This window comes from Micrasema longulum, unplaced genomic scaffold, assembly GCF_059751315.1.
Source record: "Micrasema longulum isolate JH-2025_06_02 unplaced genomic scaffold, ASM5975131v1 h1tg002633l, whole genome shotgun sequence".
In the NCBI taxonomy this organism is placed as follows: Eukaryota; Metazoa; Arthropoda; class Insecta; order Trichoptera; family Brachycentridae; genus Micrasema; species Micrasema longulum.
Window position 1 is genome coordinate 1 of NW_028279768.1, and position 22,943 is coordinate 22,943.

Here is a 22,943-nt window from a genome sequence, read left to right on the forward strand (position 1 = left end):
TTATTACATTAATTTTACAAAAATAATATTCATTTTTTATTCATACTCTGTTGTTGACATTGAGGGGAAATCCTTAAGCTCACCATCCACCTGCAGCTGTTATAGAGTCCTGGGGGACTCTCTGTCAGCTGCATATAGAGGAAAGAACTTAAATTTAACACACAATGTAACAAGAGTTAGAGAAAAATTAGAGAGTGGCTACTCGATCAAAAGTTTATATATTATTATTAGCTTATATTTTTTTATATATATATTTTCTTGTATTTTAAAAAGGAATCCGAAAACATATTATTATTTGTATATATATTCTGATCTTCTCGGCCGTTAATTATGTCTGTGAATTAATTGTTGTTATACATGTAGATACTATTATATAAGTTAGTATAAATATAATCTCTACCAACAAGCTACAGAAAGTGGCTTGGTAGGATTTTAGTTTTTGTAAAAACATGAAAATTGAAATGTTAAAACTGTTCAAAAGGATAATTATATTAATTAAATTAAAAAATAAATTTTAAAAAGTGCCAAAAAAACTCACCGGCTAAACTAAACTCGTGACTTTGCGGACGGTGTAATTTCGATGTTTCGGTGGGGATTTTCAAAATTACATAATCTAAAAAAATCATGAAGTTGATACATTAAAGTTAATAAACTTTGTGGCGTAGTTTGATTATCTATTTACAAATAAAAAACCACTGAACTTCCTCATTCAAATCCGAATTCATCGATTGGACCAAAATCAATAAAATTACAAATAAAACACAAATTTTAATGCGTCGAATTTGTACAACATATCAGGCCAAGAACCCTGGAGTAATGGTTTGATACTTTAAGAGCATAATACTCTTCAATAGCAGCTTGCCCACCACATACCGCACACCGCATCTGAGGACATAAGTCTCCTTGGTAGAGCCCACATATGTACATGGAAAAATTGCTCTATGCCGAATGAGAAAAGCTGCCTGAAGGAGCTCTTTATAATCTGGTAGCTTTAACGTCTTTGTGCTGAAAGAAGATAAGTAGAAGCTCAGAAGTACGTAATATGCACTTCATTATATTGAGAAAAGAGGGAAGTCGATTCTCCACTGTTTGGGATTGAATTGATTGGACATGATCAATTCGCCGAAGTTATTACAAAACTTTTGGAAAGCCGTGAAATTCTTTTTGAAAGCCACCTGATTTGTATATCCGACAGGACTTATAACAGGTCTACGGATAGTAGTGAGAAGCTCCATTCGGTAATCATAGGCAGGGGGAAAAGGACAAGACCACAGGATGTGTTCACAAGATTGATTGGGATTTCCGAAACGGAATCAACAATTTTAAAATCAAATGATTTCTCATTAAATATACCATGACCTGATAAAAACTGTGAAGTCCAGTGATCGGGGATAACCCAAAAATATTTTAAGCGCTAACAAATTGAAAGAAAACTATTCTCAAATAGCAAAAGTATTTGTCTCTTAAATATCCGTACGTCAGAGGCAGGCGGATGCAAATCCAAACATCAAATGTTTAAAACAAGCCTTAAGAATCTACTTTCTCTTAGCAATTTCTAACAATTTATAGCATTAATTTGTATTTTTAGTATCTTAATACACTGATTCTTTCATTATGGGGCCTAGATTTTTTCGAAATCAATGGACATGATTATAAATTGGATACGAAATTCGAAAAGTCATTTCATCAAATTCTGGTTTGCATCCGTCTGCCTCTGAGGTACAGATATAGTGTTCCTAATGTGAATGATGTATATCTCCAAAGTGATCATATTTAGCTGCCTGACTGATCTTTCAATTGGCATCACCAGAGGCAGGTTAGTTCTGGAAGCCGGGAGGTTAAACAGTCTGTGCTGACGCTGTCGAAAATATCATAAACATACAAATTGATAGTCTCCAATGGTGCCTAGAGCTGTGTTATATTCACTGTAGCCTCTCTTGGATACTAACACGTGCGAACGTAGTAAACACTATGTGACGAGCAATTATTTATTCAGTCTCATTTTAAGTTGATGATTTCTTTTTTAATTTTTTGACTTTATTTTATTAATTCCCTTTCCGCATCTAATGGTGCACGGGGCACTGAATTGGTATGCCAACCGCAATGAATAATTTATTTTATATGAAGGTGAGATGATCAGTCTTACACAAAGGTCTTTAAAAAATTAAATGAACATTTTATTCGAGGACGTCAGAAATCGAACACGAGACCTCTTGCAAATAATAATAACAAGCCTTTTTTTATTTTTTTATTTTTTTTATTTATTTATTGGGGATATCAACAGTAATACTTGTAACAAAAATATAACAAATAAAAAATCCAGAGAATAAAACCAATGACAGGTGTCCACAGAAATACATTAAATACATATATCAATTATAATATAAGTATACAATGTAATCAACTCAAAAATAAAACAAAGGTATACATAGTTAAATGGCGGACTTATTGGCACGAGAAATTTTTTACAGCCTGACAAAACACAAATTAAAACTACCATTATGGTAAAAAAATATATCAAAAATAAAAAAAACAATATATAAAAAGTTTAAAAAATACAAATACTAAAAAATAATGTTAGCTATGGTGTCTATTGTTTAAGTTATTTACATTTATAACGCGCTGTTCATTTCAGAACGAGGCAAAAAATGTCTTTCCTTCGGCTTATTTTTTTAAATCGTATCGTTCGTGGATTGATTAAATATACCATGTTAAATATGTTCTTATATTTATTATTAAATAACGATATTTCGTTTAGGTTTTTTAATCGATGTTACAGTCCTTATAAATATTTTATAAACCTTTGCTTATGTGTGTTTGACAGAACGTTTTCCAATGTAATATTCTAGTGTGTCTACTAATAGACAGGCACTAACACCTAACACATTGATATGGGCTTATTAAACATTTGAACCCACTTTACATATATTTCATCAACGACATCGCACCATCGAATGCAACGCTTTTTGTGTTCATTTAGTGTTCATGGAAAAATAACAGTAAAAAATGGACATACGTGCATTGAAAAATGAATTCTACCTTCTCTGCATATTCTTACTGTGGGTCTGCGTGTGGCTAATCAATCTTTCGTTTACATCGCAATTAAATTTTGATCTGTTTGAATTAACTCTTGTGTGGCGGCCATGATATCACACGAGTTTATTTACCAAAAAGCTTATTTTTGAACAAAATAATTGAGTCGTATTTTGTTATAACAGGCCTTAATTATATGATTATTATTATCAATTACGGGAAATATATTAATAAACCATATATTTTTTTCTTGATTTTAATATGGGAATTTAAAATATGTCGTCTTTAGCTTTATGTGACAAAACGTAACATCGACGTTTCCTGAAGGATTTTTTTAATAGTCAGTATTTGGAGAGTTAATTTATTTATTTAGTTAAGTTAGTAGGTTCGATAAGTTGCTAACGCTAATGTGGAATGATAGCGAATAGCGAACGCTAATGCTAATGGTGGCATGGATACCTGGAGCTGGTGGATGTGGCGGCAGTCAGTGGGCAGCCGCGCGCGGCGCAGGTGACGTGCGTGCATCCCATGGGGCCCGCCTCCGCCGCCCATGGACGTGTTCGAGGAGCCGGCGGCCCCCGCGCCCCCTCGGCCCCCGCGCGCCCCAACCCCCGCCGTGTCCTTCGCCGCGGGCTCGGACTTCAACCTGTCTTTCTTCGACCCCGAGGATCAGCCTGCCCAGCCGCCAGGTACTCTCCTTCCGGGTGTACCTATAATTACCCGCTTGACATTTGGCCGCTAAAAGCGTTCTGGCGCCCAACACCGAATACCTCTCATTATGCTAAACGCTCCTATGAAATTCAGATCCGGCCATCTCAGGAACATAACATCCACCGATCCAAATGTCTCTGTCCCTCTGGCAGTGGAATACATGCCGCTCTTGCTCACTCTCCAGAAATCAATTATTCGATTCGCGAATCCTCGCTTTAATTCAGTGATGTTTTGTTCGACCCGATGATTTTATGTATTTTGTGTTGTTCGCAGTCCTGACCATTTGTGCGTTTTTACCGACATTCTATACTGTGGCATAAAGTAAAAAATCGAAGACTAACAAGCATTTATTTCAATCAGTGTCGTCAAACTAAAGCTGTAGTTTAGTTATTTTTACGTAAATTGTAGTACATAAGCATATCCGTAAACTATTAATTAGTATATCGAAAGCACGATGTATCGCCTCGCACGCGTCCGGCGGTGCCTTCTGACCGAGAGGAACGCCCGGGAAGATCACCGAGAGATACGTAATACGACTTGAGCCCGTACGTACCGTTGGACACGATAATCTTCCGAGCCCGCAGTGTCGGCCATCCGGGGATTATTACAAGACGGAATCGACGCTCACGAGCGTAAAACTCGTATTGTTAACTCACTCGAGAACCGGTCGCAGAGAGCGGCCGCAGTGTGTAGACTCGTTTGTTTACTTTTAGTCCTCGTTCTTGTACGGAAATACGGGCGATGGACGGAGTAGAGACGAGTTCCGCGTGTACAATGATGTAATAACGATGATGATACGCCCGCCTGTGCGAATCGCCCGCAGCGGAGGTTCAATGGCCCGCGCGGGGTCGTTCACCCGTCAAGCTGTCACGCCAGATTCCTGCGTCAGCCTCTGCTCTGCCTGTGCCGCTGTACCCTCTCCTCGACCACTAGGCCATTCCCACCACGTCACCAACACAAGATGCTCTTTTTTATATTTCGTCTTTTTATTTTTCGCTATTATACTATCGAATTGTACATTCGTACATTCGCTTCCGGGAACATTTTTTTTAAAGTTTAAGCGTAGCTTTCATAGTATAATCCGTCACTCAAACAGTTTTATAATTAGTGTTTTTTTTTGTATCCAGGCGGATGAAAAATAGAATTAGAGTGTGAAATAGAACCAAAACCTTTGACTGGTGATTTCGGTTCAGGTAAAAATCCTGAATAAGACAATTGACCAAATATAAGTACACCTCAGCTTAGTTTAGTTAGCAGGATTACAAACGCAGCGCCCTATGCACCACTAGGTGCAAAAAGAAGAATGTGAAAGATGATGATTGATACTTTGAATGCGTTTTTAAAATAATAAAATGTATCTTCTGGGTCCGCCTAGTGTGTTAGTAAGTGCATGAGCTTCCGGCTTCAATTCATCATCGAAGTGAACTGAACACGAGGGTGAGATAGATATGATTTTATGTGATCTACCATAAAATATAATGCTTTGCTTTGACTGCTTTAATATTAAATATCTTGATAGCGTAGCAACTGGGCCGCGATTACAAATGTTATTTTCATCACTAGGTACATATCGAGACGGTATAAAGTAAAATCAATGTATATGTATTTACAAAAATGTGTTTATTGTATGAAAATTTTAAGCGTCTTCGTCGGTAACCGTTAAAAAAAATAAACACATATTATATTTTTCATTCAGAATACTTAATTTTACTGTGTAGACAAAATTGGAGATAAATGTTAAAGTTAAAAGTTATTTTTAGTAAAATTAAGTTTTCCGCATGAAAAATCGAATAAGCATATTATTTTTTTTCTAAACATATTTAATTACAGTTTACCGACGAAGATACTTTAAATTTTCATACAAATACCCAGAGAACAAAATGTATATGGAAGTAAAATAGCAGAACTCCTTGTACCGAGGCTATACAATAATCTTCCCTCCAAAAGTATCGTCGTCGGTAACCTGAAATTGAACATGTTGAGAAATAAAATATACACATGTTCTATTTTTCATACAGAAATCTTCATTTTGCTTTGTTTACAAAATAAAATAAGATAAATGTTAGCTTCCCATTGTAATACGGGCGTTGCTGTCCTAGGCCCCGATTATAATGGGAAGTAAACAGAGTTATCTTTGACTATCTATAAAGTAAAAATGAAATACATTTTAAAAAATGTGAATATTTGTATGAAAATTTTAAGTATATTCGTCGGTAACCTGTAATTGAACATGTTGAGAAAAAAATGTACTCGTAATATTATATTTTTCCTACATAAAACTTAATTTAACTTTGTAGACAACTTCCCATTGTAATCGGGGTCCTGATTGCACTACCGTCTTGACTCCTTGTTTGGTGGCTGTACTGAAGGACAGAAAAAACCACAAAATATAAATTCAAACTTTCGGCACAATGCAATATTAGGTAGGAATAAAACATAGAAATCCAATCGATGCACATAAAATGAATGCATTAAACGAAGCAGCGAGTAATGTGTATATATTATGTAGTCGACGACAGCTAAGGTGTGATTCATTGAACAATGTTGAAATACGCACCATCGAGCTGATTGTTAAAACGTTCAGTGCAAAATACATACATTCTTTCCACCTTGACCGTGACACCGTATTCCGATATTCCGTTTTGTGGTGAGAGCTACCTATTCGTCTCGTGTCATTACTATCCCTGATGTAAGCGAAAAATAATATCACTCGGGAGTAAATCTGTAACAATGTGAGAGCCAATTACTTTAATTTTCCAAGCCCATCACCGGCAGATAGTTTACATTTAAAGCAAGATAAATATTAAAGCTGATCGAAAGCATAACATATTCTGAATGGTAATTGCGCATGCAAATCGTATACTCTCCGTTAGTACATTTTCTTGGTCGGTGCCTAATTTGTTGTCCTCGAATTCGCCGCCGTGTCTTTCTTGAGCATTTTGATTTGCCCATCAAGCATTCTTGGGAATGTATTTTTTATGTATTTTATTTTTTTTACACAACAGGAAGGAGACCCAATTGCCTGGGTGTTGTGAATTACATCACATAACACCCAGGCTTGAGAAAAATCACATTTAATTTTTTGTGTTCTCACCGGGAATCGAACCCGGAACCTTCCGTGTGTGAGTCAAGCGTCTTGAATAAAGGCCTTATTTTTAAATAACCTCAGTTGACCAAATATTATCATCGCCTTCTTAACATAATGTATCATTAAAATGTGTGTATAATTATCAACGTCGAAATCTTATATATCGACGGTCCTTACGTATGCCATCGAAACTGCATTTTGCGAGGTTTAAAGGAGAGCAAAAAAAAGCTTTTTTTAAAAATAATCCATCAGTATCCTGTATTTCAATATACACATTTTTGGTCATTCTAAAGTAGGTATCTGAAAGCTTCTTAAAAATATATCAAGCTTTGTTTCTGCGCTCCTGTAAACCTCGCAAAATGCAGTTTCGATAGTATACGTAGGGACCGTCGATACATTTATATTATTTCATTCGTGATTCCCTTTCTGCACCTTATGTTGCATAGGGCACTGCATAAGAACACCAACCGCGGCGTATCTTAATCATTTTTTTTACATGAAGGCGAAACGTTACGGTCTTACAGATCGGGTGCCGATTCAGGGACTTTGAAATATTCTAGTGTTAAAATGTATTTTTGAATAAATTATTCATGTCGGGAATCGAACCAGAGACCTTTTGCACGACGGCAAAAGCGCTGATCATTTGACAACGAAGAGGATATATTCGCATTTTAAGTAGCATTTAAGTAATTAAGTTTAATTTACTATAGTATAAAAAGTTGGGTGATAATTGAGAGTATTAAAAGCAAACTTAGAAACCTCCATTGAAGTAGTTATTGAGATATATATGCAAAAAACTTTGAAAAAAAAAAGTTAGATTTGTAATTACGCTTCACCAATTCAATGGAGAATGCTAAGTTTGTGGTGTCAAATAGCATCATTGAAATCTTTTTTTTGCAAGATTTAGAGACGGTTTCGAATTACGCTTTTATTTAGGTAAGTTTTTTATGTATAGTTTTTTTGGCATCAATGACTCATTATCCGTTTTTAGTGGAGATTTCTGAGTTTAATTCTAAAACCCTCAATTCAATCCGCAATGTTTGTATGTTATTCCGGTCTTGAAGATGTCGTGGAAGCAAAAACCGTTCAGTTACGAGGAAGTACAGTGCTATGGGAAATAGGAATTAAAAAAAGAATTTTCTACACGCGGTAAAATTTAGAGCATTTAATTGTATCGCGAAGTGTCTCTAAAATGTATGAAAAATTTAATAAAAATGAACAACTTTAAATGACGTCGCAAGTTTTTCTAAATCAACCAATGATAGAGTGTTGTGATTAGTTTCCGGGAAGTTAACTCTCCAATCAGGACAACTCACCGAAGAGGACTAGTGACCTCGATCGCGGAGTTATTAAAAATATATAAAACTTTAATAAATGTAGCGATGATATTACGATATATGCAAATAAAAAGTAAATTTGCTTAGTTCAATAGTCATCTATCTATCTATATATTCTTTTATGTATATATGAAAATGAATTACCGTGTTGTGTCTCGCAAAAACTAGAAAATAGCTTGACAGATTTACGTGCGGTTTTTTGCAAAATTTTCTAATTCATGTTCGCAAGGTTTACAAACAATAAGATCTTCAATATGTTGAGTAGAAAAAAGGTTACAAGCATATATATGTTTTTATCGATTTTCCAGGATTGCATTCGACTGAAATGCATATTTTGAAAAATTTGGAGGATGTCCCTTATTTGTATAATAAAATAATTTGAATTTTTACGTTTACAAACAACAATTATTTTTAATAGATATTGAATTTATTAATTTCCTTACAACTACTTAAATTCTACACATCAACTTATTTTAAAGGATTTTTAGTAATGCTTTAATAATGTTAACCGATATTTTAGACATTTTTGAAAAACGGACTCTTACACGGAATTCACCACTTTCGGTAAATAGCGTAGAGTTTGACATTTGCAAAAAGAATTCTTTATTTTAAAAATTATTATTTCATGTTTTGGAATTCAACCACAAACAAGTACCAAGGTACCTATCTAATTGAATACAATATTTGAATATTGTTTAGTTTTGGAATTCAATCGTAAACAAGTACTTAGGTACCTACATATCAATGAAAAGTATTTTTCTTTTTATCCGGAAAGTTTTTGCACGCTTTCACCATACAGTCATTTTTCTTTTAACATTATTAAAACAGCCTTAAACAGTCTATTCCAACAATTATAAACACATTTTCTTATACTAAATACAGGTACAAATGAAATAAAGTACAGCGAGTTAAAATTAAAGCTAGGACAAAAAAAAAATTACTACCTCAAGACAAGATCTGGTCTATCTTAGTCCTTTCTTTTATTTTAGTTTCGAATTAAATGTAAAGGTCACGTCGAAGCACGGCTGAAGTTAAAGAATAACTTAATTTGCGTTGGGCATGGGTTGAGTGCCATAATTTTAGAGGGCTCAGGGTAAATCGCGCTCTGAATTTTCCTAATTAACACATATTTCTGTATTTTCTCCATGGATAATGGTACTAGATTAGTGATTTTTGCATGATTTTGATTTGAGGGCGACGAGGCCTCTTAGCCAATCACATGAGGAGATAAAATGAAAAATTAAATATTATTACAAATATATAATAGAATATAAGTTTTTTTTTCTTTTATCCGAACAGTTTTTGCACACTTTTACGACACAATCAGGCTTTTTTCTTTTCATTTATTTTGGTTTCGAATTAAATGTCAAAGTCACGTCAAAACCTGGCTGGCGGTTTAAGAATGACCAAATACGCGTCAGTCATTAGTTGAATGTCATAATTTTAGAACGTTCAGGTTAAAAAATGGTCTGACATTTATTCATCAACTTGTATTCTCGTATTATCTCCATGGATTATGGCACTAGAGTAGTGATTTTTGCTCGATTTTGATTTGATCACAACAAGGCCTTTTAGCCAATCACATGAGGAGATAAATAAAATACCAATTACCATTACCAATTTATAAATAGCTTAAAAAAGGGAATAATAAATAACGTGTGTTCTTATTTACAAAATAACGTTTGCTAAACCAGTTAATAACAGGTAAGCCAATGTTCGGTAGTATAAATATTTTTTACTATCGAAATTCAACCATTAACAAGTAACTATGTACCTAATTATAAATTAAGTTTTTTTCCTTTTGTTTGAATAGTTTTTGCACGCTTTCACGACACAACCAGGCATTTTTCTTTTCAAGCCAATGTTCGGAAATAAAAGTAATTTTTAGTTTTGGAATTCAACCATAAACAAGTACCTAAGTGCCTGCTCAAATTCAATATTTGAATATTAATAGCTTATAGTTTTGGAATTCAATCATAAACAAGTACCTACGTACCCTATCTTCAATGAAAAGTCTTTTTCCTTGAGTCCGAATAGTTTTTGCACGCTTTTACGACACAATCAAGCATTTTTCTTTAAATTTTAAGACAAATATTAAATTAAATTTTAACTGCAATATACAAACAAGAAATACAAGAGCGTCAAATAATTTTACACGCGAACAACTTAGGACTAACAGAAAATGAAATAGTTTTGTATATACAGAAATAAAGTGCTACAATTCACTTTCTAATGACTTAAAAAATATACAAAACATATACGGACTTAAAAAACACCCGAAAAAAACAGTTCTTACAGCCCGTGTTAGTAATATGTAATGTTAAATTATCGACTTTTTATAAAAGCTATTGTGTCATAATAAATTATATACCCTCAGACCAGCACTTTTGCTGATTGGGAATATTTCGTACAAAAAAATACGTAATGTAATGAAATATGTAAAGTTAAAAACATGTATTTTCGTAATTTATTTAAGTTTCGAATTAAATGTCAAGTTCACATCAAAACACGGCTGGCGATTAAAGAATGACTAAATTTGCGCTTGGCATGAGTTGAGTTTCATAATTTTAGAAGGGTCAGGTTAAAACGCCGTCTGACTTTTCTTCATCAACACGCATTCACGTATTTTCTCCATAGATTGTTGCACTAGAGTAGTGAATTTTGCACGATTTTGATTTGAGCTCGATACGGCCTCTTAGCCAATCACACGTGGAGATGAAACAAAAAAATAAACCCTTATTACGAATATATAAATAGCTTAAAAAAATCTAAAATAAATAACGTGTGTAATTAATTACGAAAAAAATGTTTGTTCATCCAGCTAATAGTAGGCAAGCTAACTTTCGGGCAGGACAACGTCTGTGGGTCCGCTTGTTTAACAATATAAAAACCACCGAACTTTCTCATCATCCAAATTACTAAACATAGCAATATGAGGAACTTCCGCCAAATACATTAATTCATTAGATTTAATGATCATTTTAAGCCGATCGATCTATTTTGAGTAGTTACTGCGTTGTGTCCGGGTGGATTAAGCATAATAAGAATAGATTTCTGTGTGTGAAATATAATTAGAACCCTGGACGAGTGCATTTGACTCGATTGCTACTTTCAGGCGAAAATCGTGAAAAAGGAAATCGTGTGGAGATACGAATAAGTCCGCCTTGTAGTGTAGTAGTTGGCGTCTTTGCCGACCTGTGCTTAGGCAGACTAACATATATGTTCATTTATATATTTCCACATACATACACACACACGTGTGCACTAGGGTGGGCGGATAATTTTTTTTCCGAATTTTGAAATAGATGGGGTCTAAATAGTTGCCTTTTGGATTACTTGCAATACAAAAAATATCAAAAAAATATTTGATACTACTTTTAACCCTCAACCAGAGCTTTAAGTTTTTAAAAAAGTCTATTTTTGCACTAAACCGGCTGTCGTTTTGTATTTAAGTAAAAAAAGCAGTCCAATTAAATTTAATAATGTGCATCAAACCTTATTAAATAAGCATCTAAGGGCGTGAGTTGCACTTTGTTGTGTAATAAATGGGTAGCATTGTTTTAATGAGCCACTGTTTTCGTCAATATTCGCCGGGCGCTCAACGGAATCAGTTGCGCGGAGTGTAAACTTTTTGCATATCGGTAGTTTTAAAACGTGTATGAATTTGTATTGCGATTAAGTTACTAATAAAATAATAATTTTATCAATATAGATAATCAACAGAATATTCCAGACAAACGGAATATTTTTTAAAATAATTTTCACGTTCAATGTGATCCAAAATGCAACTTTTTAGACCCCTTTCACTTTCATGTCTAATAAAATAAAAAACTTCATACATCATCGGCCCACTCTAGTGAGCACCCTTATAAACATTCACACACATACATACACGCAGATACACACATATACATGCATATATACATACATGTATGTACATATACACATACAGTTGTATTATCTTTAAATCTGTTTTAGTTTTATCTTAAATATTTTATTTGTTTTATATTGTTTATATGTTTATGCCTCAGAGTGATAATTCCCTAGAGAAGCCCTTAGGCACTATTGCATAGAATAAAAGCATTACAAATTATTGGTTCGGTTTCGTTTTGGTTTTTAATTTAAGACCAAACGTGTAATGGACGGTTTTGGTTAGTGCTCCCAATTTTCAACCCAAGTATCCCGCCCCAATGGTATGCTGGTCAATAATCATATAATGTTTTTCTCCGTATGGGCAACTCTACTAGGTGAATTCTTTATCTTTTTTTCTAATTATTTATACTATGTAATGGTTAGATGGCTGGTTGGGTATTGCACTACCTGCCCAATCAAGCTGGAATAAAAAGTATTATTATATAGGCATTATTTAATTTACCAATACAGTGCCCTATGCACCATTGGGTGCGGAATGGGAAATTATGATGGCATTTTGAATTTTCTCTACAGTATATTATTTGAGTTGAAATTTAAAAGATTCCGGCATGCAAAGCAAATGATCTTAAAATAACTGTAAAAAACTAACGGTGCAAATGTTGTTGGACTCTGTGAAAGTAAGCATAACAAAAGCCGGAATAATACGCGTACATATCGATGGCTCAGTTCCGTAGAGCTATAACTATAAATTACTAGTTTTGATAAATGGCAAACTAAAGTTTTGACTCACCTTAATTGATTTGTAACAAATAATTATTCATTTATATCACCATATGTTAGGTTTATCTATTTACTTCATTATAAATAACATATAAGTAACACTTCATTATAAATTATAATGAAAATAAAACTTTGTTAATGGTGTTACACAATTTTTATTATTTTACAAGAGCACTACTACAGTTTCGGAAGAGCGCTCCTCCCATCGACGGGTGATACAAAAACTCTTATTTTTATAAAACCCGTCGATGGGAGGAGCGCTCTCCCGAAACTGTAGTAGTGTTCTTGTAAAAATAATAAAAATTGTGTTACACTAATAACGAAGTTTTATTTTCATAATAATTTATGAGTTATAAATTCACTATTAGAAAATGGGAATCAAGTTGGGGTAGAGTGGGATTCGAACCACGGTCCTTTTGTCCATGAGTCTGAGATACTAGCAACAGGACCACAAACCGATTCTTGATTCAAACTTGATTTTTCTATGGTTAGTTTGGTTTGCTTTTCGTTTTGGATTTGTAGTAGGATTTGCGAATGGAATAACGATGCTATGACACCATGGACTGACGGATTATCGCATTTATTTCATAGCGACAGTTGGAAGACGAAGCTACTTTAAACCCCGATAAAACTTTTCATTCCATTGGGAAAATTGTTTTTGATAACCGAAAACTTTTTTTGATAAACAGCACAACTAATTAATAACTTAAAATTTTTCTCCCTAATACCACGTGGGCGAAGCTGCAGGTAAAAGCTAGTATGTATATCAGTAGTCACATGGCAGAAGGGACCATCTATAATTTTAAAAAACGTTCAGGAGAGCTGAAATAAGACTGAATTTCATGACTTCAATCCACAAAGTAAAATAGGTTCAAGATACTTTTTAATGATAAACTTCCATTCTAAATGATGCTGTTTTTTTTCCATGTTTATTTATTGAAATATGTATCAAAACTTTTGAAAACGAAATTTATTTATTTATATATACGCCCAATGGGCATTTTTATTGACACATTTATAAATAGAAAATTATTATAAACAAATTAGAAGGACTCAATGGTTTATAGTAGACTTTGTGGGAGTGGCAGCGGGAGAGAGGTATTTATAATTGAATTTGATTCAGTGATCGTTTGAAAGAAGAAACTTGTTATTAAAGAAATCAAGACTGGTATGTTTGTTGGCAGACTTAAGAATTCTGGGCATAGGGGAATGAAAACCATCGTTAGTTCTATGGTTATCGGTATGAAAGAAAAATAAAAAAATACAGATGGTCCCTTCTGCCATCTGACTACTGATATATTTATAAGAAATGTATTATACATAGTGGTTACTAGTTTTAAGAGCAAAGTTATCAGAACGTTTCAATGAGGAAGTTCAGTGTCTTTTTTTTGTTAAAAGAATATTAAACTCAGCCAAATATATATTTTTTTAAATTTGTATATATCGTATTATCAGCGCTATGATTTTTAAAGTTTTGTATTTCTGAAATAACTCCGCGTGTGACGTCAGAGATTGTTTGATGACAGTTCTTCCGATCGGTTCGTTTACGGTGACCAAACCGGATATCCCTCAAATCTCTCATATCATTGGATGGTTCATATGAACCAGTGACGTCATTCAAAGTAGTGCGTTTTATTCAAATATATATTTTTTTTCGTATATGTTTAAGAAATTTTACTGTACAATTTAATGCTCTAATTTTTACCGCGCGCAAGAAAATATTTTTTGTATTCAATTTCCCGTAGGGCTGAAGTTCCTCATTAGTAACGGAGCTGAGAAATTATTACGTTTATTTTTTACTCATAAAAAACATTTGTCTTATAAGAGAAAACCAATATTTTTACGAGTTAAATATTAGTGATTCTTTAATATGATGGATAACTAAAATAACGCAATATTTTGACTTATCATCGTATGAAACTGAGCCATCGATATTTATAATACATGTATGTACCTACATAGGCACAAGTACATGCATGACAGTGAAAAAAGCTTTGTGTATGTGCTATGTACAGATTGTACAGTCCATTCAAATCTTTAACAAACTTTGTTTATATGTGCGTGACAACTTTTTCAAATAAATTATTCCAGTTTCAACAACATTTTGAGTATCTACAAATTTATGTAGACTGGTTGTTTGAATATAGGCATAATGGTGATTGCTAAGCCCAGTGTGTAGTGTTAACTGAAACCAGACAATGACATGTCATAACACCGAGACCAATTGCATGGTAGGCAAATGCGCTGACCGCTACACCATGAGGCTGACCAGCCAATAATTCTTGTATTTCATTTACGATATATTTTATATGTCCTTCGTCTCCGTTAAGATATCGGCCTCATCGGTTAATCTGTTACCCTCGTCTCGACCGTCTTGGCCTAGTCTTGAATTCAATTTATAAATTGTATCGTTTTGGGTACGGGTATTTTAATAAATTATTTATAAGCGACCTTCGTCTGGGCGGATGATGAATACAATTATTTTTTGTGAAATAGATCCTGTACCCTGGGCAAGTCTTTTGGACTCGTCGGGTACTCTAAGATAAAAATCCTGAAAAAACAAAATTGAGTGGATATACGTACATAGTACGTCAGCATTGTAGTGCTGTGGTTGGGGGGTTCACTTAACATGCTTAAGGTCTTCGGCTCTTTTCCTGGCAGGGTGACAATAAAATGTTTGTTTGAAAAATAACAACAAAGATCGAGAACATTTTAGAGATGAAAATGTGAAAGTCTAGGCATTTATAGGGCTAATGACCTGTCATTGGCTGGTTTAAGTGACCAATTTACAAACTTTTTTTAATATTTTTTTTATATGGGAGTTGCTTCTTTATTTACCTTGCTTATAATATGCAAGGTTTATATATAAAAAGGTGGATTTTTCTGCAATTAAATTTCTTTTAATTTATTTAAACTGTTTGGATCAGGAGGGATATACTAATGTGGACCAATCGGAAACTTCTCAGCATTTGCTCATGTGGAGAGGAAACCACTTAAAACTCTTCAGGAGAAGCCGGCCTGTTGGCAGTAGTCAACAGGCCTTCCGTTCCACTAGAGGAGTGTTCGGCATTTGCTTCCCTACTTTGGTTTATTTTACCAAATGCCTGCACTATATTGACCATGTATGATACTACCTCTCGTGTGAGTTTTTTATTACCTATCACCGATGAGATGTTGTGTAGATCCTCACCCAGGCTTCTGCATCGTGCCCCCAGCTGTTGCCTTTGATTGACCAATTTACATACTGTGTAATATTCACTATTCTGCCTATCTTTAAACATACATCTTTCATCGATTCTTCCATATGTTGGTTTTAGTGAAGTAAAGGAGCATAACCTTTACTGTCGAGAAGAGTATTCATCTGACTGAATTATATCGAAATCACATACTATGCCTAGACTTCTTTCTTTCTTTGTTGCAATTCGTAAATCTTAATAACTCCCTAGGGGGCACAATCCAGTCTTTTTTCTACAAACATTTGGACACACTCAAAATATTTGTATTCAAGGTGGCTCTGTACACTGCCATGTTTTCCTGTTCCTGGACTGGCACTTGAAGCGTAAGACTTATCACATTATTTGCTGTGTAATGTATGGCTCTTCTGCAATGTTTATTTGCGAATCCAGGAAGCGTCGTTTGTCAGAGCGAGCAAATTTTACTTTTGGCAATTTTGTCTTGTTTCTATGAACTACAGCTTGCTCACCATCTGAGGAAGTGAATCTCCTTGGCGGTGCCCACGTACAAGGAGAAATTGCCCGTTGCTGAAGCTCTCTGTTATCTCGTAGCCGTGCCATCTTTGTGCTTCTGAGAACAGCAATTTGATCGCGGTCTGTTTCACTGTCTCTCACTGCTTTTAGTTTTGCTTGCTTGCCAATTTCATTTTGAGTATCATTTGATATCCATCGCGGATGCATGCTCCTTTTTACTCCTAAAATCATCTTTGTGGACTACAAATTGAGGTTTCGTGATTCTCTCACTGACTCTCAATGTAGTCCATGGAAGTTGAAGAGTTGTACACCATTTGCATTTCCTATGCTTGCCCGCAGGTGGCTGTTAAAACATTGTATACTGGCGGAAGTTTTCAAGTTATCGACGTCGATGGGCTTTGGTATATTATGTTGAGCCATGCGGCGAAGCTTAAGGCGGATTTTTTCAACAAGCCGCCCGTTTATGCCATATAAATCAGCTCCGCAATAAGCTCTAACTTCAAACGTTCAAATTTGCGATTCTGTGCGTCCATTTGGTGGCTCCTAAAATACTTGTGAATATCTTTGTGAGGAAAGGTAGTAGGTACCGCCAATGACAAGCTCATTTAGAGTAGCCAATTCTATGAGTTTTACACTACTTTCATAAGTACCACTCAAGCGAAATGCCGATTATTTAACTCTTGTATAATTCCAGTACTCCTATATGGGTGCAAAACCTGGCACCTTACCAAAACTCAAAATACCAAACTCCTGAGTTTTGAGAGTAAGTGCTTGAGAACAATATTAGGTAAACGGTAGTTCGATTTCATAACTAACATTGAAGTCCGAGAACGGATGCAACGGCCTCTTAGAAGATGCGGCGGTGAACCTGGCTCAGGAGAGCCTTGGCCCAAGTTAATTTGTTTGACACTTGCGGGCTCCCGCTATCCTGGAAGGCCGTTGATGACTATATTTCGGCTTTATTTGGTGGAATAAAGGGAAGCGGGATTGACGTTGGAGGAGGCGAGAGTGCTGACTGGTGATAGGGTCTGCTGGAGGCGTTTGGTGGTGTCCACATGCTCTACTTAGTAGTTGATGTAAAAAAAAAGAAATAGGAATAATCAAATAGATCCAGATATGCTGCAATTGGAATACCATGCAGTGCTCTATGCACCTCTGGGTGCGAATAGAAGAACGATGATGATGATGATGATGCGCAACAACTTCTTGCAATACTTACAGTCTAATAATTTATTGATGTGTAGAAGTATAATAAATTACTGTCATTACTGCTTTTGTCATTTTACGGTGCGATTAGTGGAACGAAATAAATATCTGTTATTAGTTTATGACAGTACCGTACCTCGATAGTTTCAAAACGTATGAATATTCACCCCTCCTAAGTTTCCATACAAGGTAGTCTTTCCATATAGGTTTGTTAATAATGATTTTACCATAATGTACAAAATTGTAGTAAGTAGTGTTTATTATTTTTCATCATATTTTTTTTGAATTTTACGTATTTAAAGAACGCATTATTTTCATACATAAAAATGAAGATACACTAAAAAAATTGAAGAAGGTGTAATAATTCAACAAAACAAACACTTTCAACCAATGTATTTATTTCGATGTTGTACAAAAAAAAGAGGCGGCTAATAATTCCTTAAGTATACAATTTATTATATCCCTTCTACAGTAGTAATAATAAAAAGTTATTAATTAAGACTGGTGACATCTAGCTACCTATATGGATGTTTGTTTTTTGATCACTTAAACTAAACTGAAAAGTCACTAACCTTATCATTAAAACCTGAAGTGTTGTCCCTATCTTAAAATATTTTTTTCCATAGATGTTTAAAGTAAATTTTATTAAATCCTATTATGGTTAAATCCAGGAATACGGAAAATGTTTATAAAAATCCTTATTCGTAAGTTAAATAATTGAGTCTCCGTTTGATTATTTTTTAAAGCTCTTTTGACTCATAAGCTCATCGATTAATATCATAAAACTTTTATGGTGAAGGTTTCATGCTTTTTTCAACCTGTTCATGTGTTTATGTTGCCATTATTTAAGAATCAGAATCCATTTATTACTGAAAACGGAAAGCTTTTATGACAATAATCCCTGAATTCTTTTTTGAATAACACTTCCAAAAACAATATTTCGAGTTTGTACAAATTTTAGTTGAAAAGAACTGGATTCAACTCCCTGGGGAGCTGTTAAGATTAACATATTACAACAGAGATTTTAGACAGGTCAAAAGCTCTGTAGATGCCTAGACTTCTATATTATCTTCTCTAAAATGTTTTTCATCACTGTTGTCATATGTTAGCTTCCATAAACATTTGCATTGTTGGTTCTAAATTAAACTTGATCAATACCCGAATTTACCAGAAAAATAGGCTTCAATTTACTTTCTCAGTGACGTATTCATATATTAAGAGAATAGCCGGTGAATACGTATTCAAACTTTGTTTTTCTTTCACTCTCTTCAAAATTAATTAAACTTTGTTTTTCCTTCACTCTCTTCAAAATTAATTAAACTTTGTTTTTCTTTCACTCTCTTTAAAATTAATTATTATATTTGTATACCGTACGTCCGAAGACGGCAGATAGGACTAGGCGCTTTTTTTGGTTTTTGGATAATCCTAGAAATAAATTATTAAAAAAGCAAAATGATAGAAACACGCCGATGGTAAATATCTCAAGTGTGCAAATCACTGCTTTAGTGTCATGATCCAGTGAGAAAATACGGGAATACGTTAGCGAGAAGAAAATGCGGACCGCATTTTCTCCTCGCTAACGTATTTATATTTAAATTAGAAAAATAATGTTACCACTGAATTTTACAGTTTAGATTCATTGGGATGATGACAAAATTGTAATTTTTATTCTACATTAAAAAATATATATTTCTATCTTAATTGACTATCGGTATTTATAAGAACCTTTCAGGAATTTATTTGTAAAAAAAGCTTACGGCACTAGTAAAACCGTCGAGCCTCCGAATTATTCAATATTTTTTTTGATCTTTTTATCAATGAAACTATGATCCAATATCAAACAGTTTAATAATATATATGTTTTGTATTTATTTGCTTAGAAATCTTAAATAGAGTTACGTTTTAAGAGTGCTGATTATTGTGTTTTTTTTTTAGTTGATATTTGTTATTATGATCTAATGAAATAAAATTGAAGACTATCACTATTATCATGCCAATTTTCACAAGGATCGGAAAAGATGGAACACCAGACACATGTATATCGGCTTACAATTTTAATTCCACCCTCTTGTTATGCACGCCCTTCAACTGTGTCAACATTTTTTTTTCTACAAGAGGCTCAATTATAATGGTGAATTACAACACAGAACACCCAGGCGTATTTGACAAAAATAAAATGGTGATTTTAGTTTATCTGTTCATACTTAGTCTTTCTTGACCATTTTCCTTCTATTCACTCTGGCCTTATATTTCATTCTTTCATTATCTGTACGTTCCACGTGAGCAAAGCATTTTACTTCTCACAGGATTGCACTCTCCTCGGATTTTTCCATTTGCAACCCTGTCAGAAATCAATATCCCACACATCTAACTATTTTATTCTCTACAAGTTTTCCGCAAACCAAATCAATAAAATATAATGAAACCTATGAATATAAAATAAAGTAGACTGAAGATTTGCGCCTATTATTTATGCAAGACAATAATTTGTTGGCTTTTCTACACAATGTAGTAACAGCAATACTAAAGAAAAAAACTATAATTTATATTACGTACCTACGTAATTCAGCGGTCATCAAACGAGTTTCGTAGGTCTTCAATAACATTTTATTCGATCAAATAAATTAATTGTTTTGTAAACCTATTCTCATACATACAATTATTCGTCAACAAATATTTCAACGAATTAATGATTAAGGAATTGATAAAGATTAATTGAAGAAAACTGTTTTTAACAGAAATGATGAAGGAAATACGAATTCTAGCCATTGCATTGCCTAGTGAAAGTAGAAACAACTTCGGTCTAAATTAGGGATGTAAAATTACCAAAACGCCTGATAAAATACCGATACATACGGTAATTTATATAAATGACGGTAATTTTGCCGAAGAACATGGAGACTTTTTTCTTTTTCAATTTATATTATCTAACCTAAACACATATGTACATAGATATGTGTTTAGGTTAGATTACAGTCGGCAATTTTAATATTAATATGCACAATTGTAATGACTAACAAAAAGCTAACACATGTTATATATGTAAATGAAATGAAACAAACTGTCCAAAAAGCTACAAGAGTAACATAAACGTCAAAAACATTAAAAGATCAGTAGCTCAATCATAAATAACTATCGACGTGCTAATAAGCGACGTGATAACAATTTCTCACCATGGTAGTTTATCGTATTCTCGATCACAATGCAACATCCGTGAACACCTAATATTAAATGTCAAAATAATTACGTTTGGTGACATATATTCCTGCTGCGCAATTTGAATGTCACCGGTGTAAATATGGAAAATATTCCATATTTATTTATTATTTATTATGCTATTTATTGCATTTAGCCGGCGCGGCGGTTGGCCAAGAAAAATGTCAAGAAAAGAAGTCCCCATAATAATTGTAATTTAATTTTTACTTTTTTGTATTATATACTCCTTACTTTTTAACAAATGCAATATATTGTATTATTTTTTATAGTAAACGTAATTTTTTGCCAGTAAACTGTATTTTTTACTAGGATAACAAAAAATAAACCGACACCAGCATTGACCTAGAGATTACACACGTTATGACTGCGATAATTTAAGTATGTTCATTGTGATCGCTCAAATGCTTAGCATGTTTTTAAGCACGTCAATACTTATTAGTGATTGAGCTACTGGTCATAACAAAATTATTTTAATTTAAAGTAAATCTACTAACCTCTTCAAAAATTACGGATTATTTAATTTATTTTTTCTAAACATGTTCAATTACAGGTTGCCGATGAAGATGCTTTAAATTTGATTTTACTTTATATTATAATACATTACATTGTAATTGGGGACCTGGAGGGTCGCCATGTTTTTTACACGTAAAGGGGTCGCGTGTTCATAAAGGTTGAAAAACACTGATTTAAAGTATGTAGAAATCAATATGAAGAAAAGAAACTAAACCATGAACTGTAAAATGTAAGTGGAATGAATCAACCGAGTTAGAATTATTTTATTTATTTAACTTTTTGTTCATAATGTTATTTTTACATTAGCGGGCTTTTTGCCAGATGGCAATTTCTTCCGACTAACCATTAAACCACAGAATTACATTTAAGGTAGAAAAAATATCAAAAATGTAAGATATTCTCTTAAAAACACTTTACAAATAAAACGATCAAAATTCCACATATTTAATACTAAAAGGTACAATAATTTATTTAAAACATACCGTTTTGAAATGAACAAATTATTTAAAATCGCGAAAACAACTAAAAAAAATGACAACAGGAATACTTTCACATCACAAAGAAAAAACAATCGGTTGAATTAAAAAGCGAAAAAAAAACTTCACAACTAAGATTGAAGCTTAAAGGGTTAAACCCAAAGAAACAGTTTAATCTTTGCTAAAAAAATAAGAAAACCAAAATAACTTAAAACTTACAATTTCGCCACAGAATAGAGGGATCCAATAAATTTAACAAATATTTTATAAGAAGAGTGGAAGAGATAAATTAGAGTGTATAAGACATCAATCTGTTTCAAGAAGTTTTTTTTAAACTTGTTTTCGAAGACTGGAAAGAGGAAACCCTAAATCCACACAAATATATATGCAAAAATAATAGTAAGGAAAATAAAAGAAGAAAAAAAGCAAAATAATATTATTAGTACAGCTCACACATTTGACTACTGTGTAGACATTAGGTCGGGTAACAAGCTACTGTCGTAGGCACCTTTACATCAGTAAGTTCCCGGTGGCCCAATATCCGCACAAATGCCAAATATATATGACATATATTCATCGAGACACTGTGTGGATACAAATACAAAACATGAAACGCAAAAATAATTTTATATAAACAAGTCTACTGCTTTGGTGGGGTGACCATATCAAGACAGTTTTTTTACAATTAATTTTAATTGCTCAAGATTTTTATCTACTACGTGGCAAATGGTATATTTTTATATATTCTTGGAGCAAGGTATACTTAACTCCTTTGACCAAATGATGTTTTCATTTTAGGTGCCATGTATATTTGTTTTGTTTTAACACCATTATTATTGACTCACACAGTAACTCATGTCGCAGAATATTATTTTTATCAGACCAAGAAACTTTATAAAACTAACTGTAATACAAATTCAATCGTTAAAATTTTATTTTTTTTTCAAAATTGATATACAAAGGTAAAGCCGATGTTAAATCATTTACAAATACTTACATGTTG

At 33.5% G+C, this 22,943-nt stretch overlaps 1 protein-coding gene across 2 annotated transcripts in view; it reads left to right on the plus strand.

The window, feature by feature from the left end:
- The first annotated feature begins 3,506 nt into the window (after positions 1-3,506).
- Positions 3,507-22,943, plus strand: part of Eip78C (Ecdysone-induced protein 78C) — a 54,321-nt gene continuing 34,884 nt past the window's right edge. The window contains exon 1 of one of the 2 annotated variants that reach the window (XM_088240879.1): positions 3,507-3,722. In XM_088240879.1, the coding sequence (XP_088097005.1) occupies positions 3,584-3,722 (139 nt within the window). In that variant the 5' untranslated portion in view covers positions 3,507-3,583. Of the gene's footprint in view, positions 3,723-4,961; positions 5,182-22,943 lie in introns of those variants that run through there. The other variant, XM_088240881.1, reaches the window with a different exon arrangement.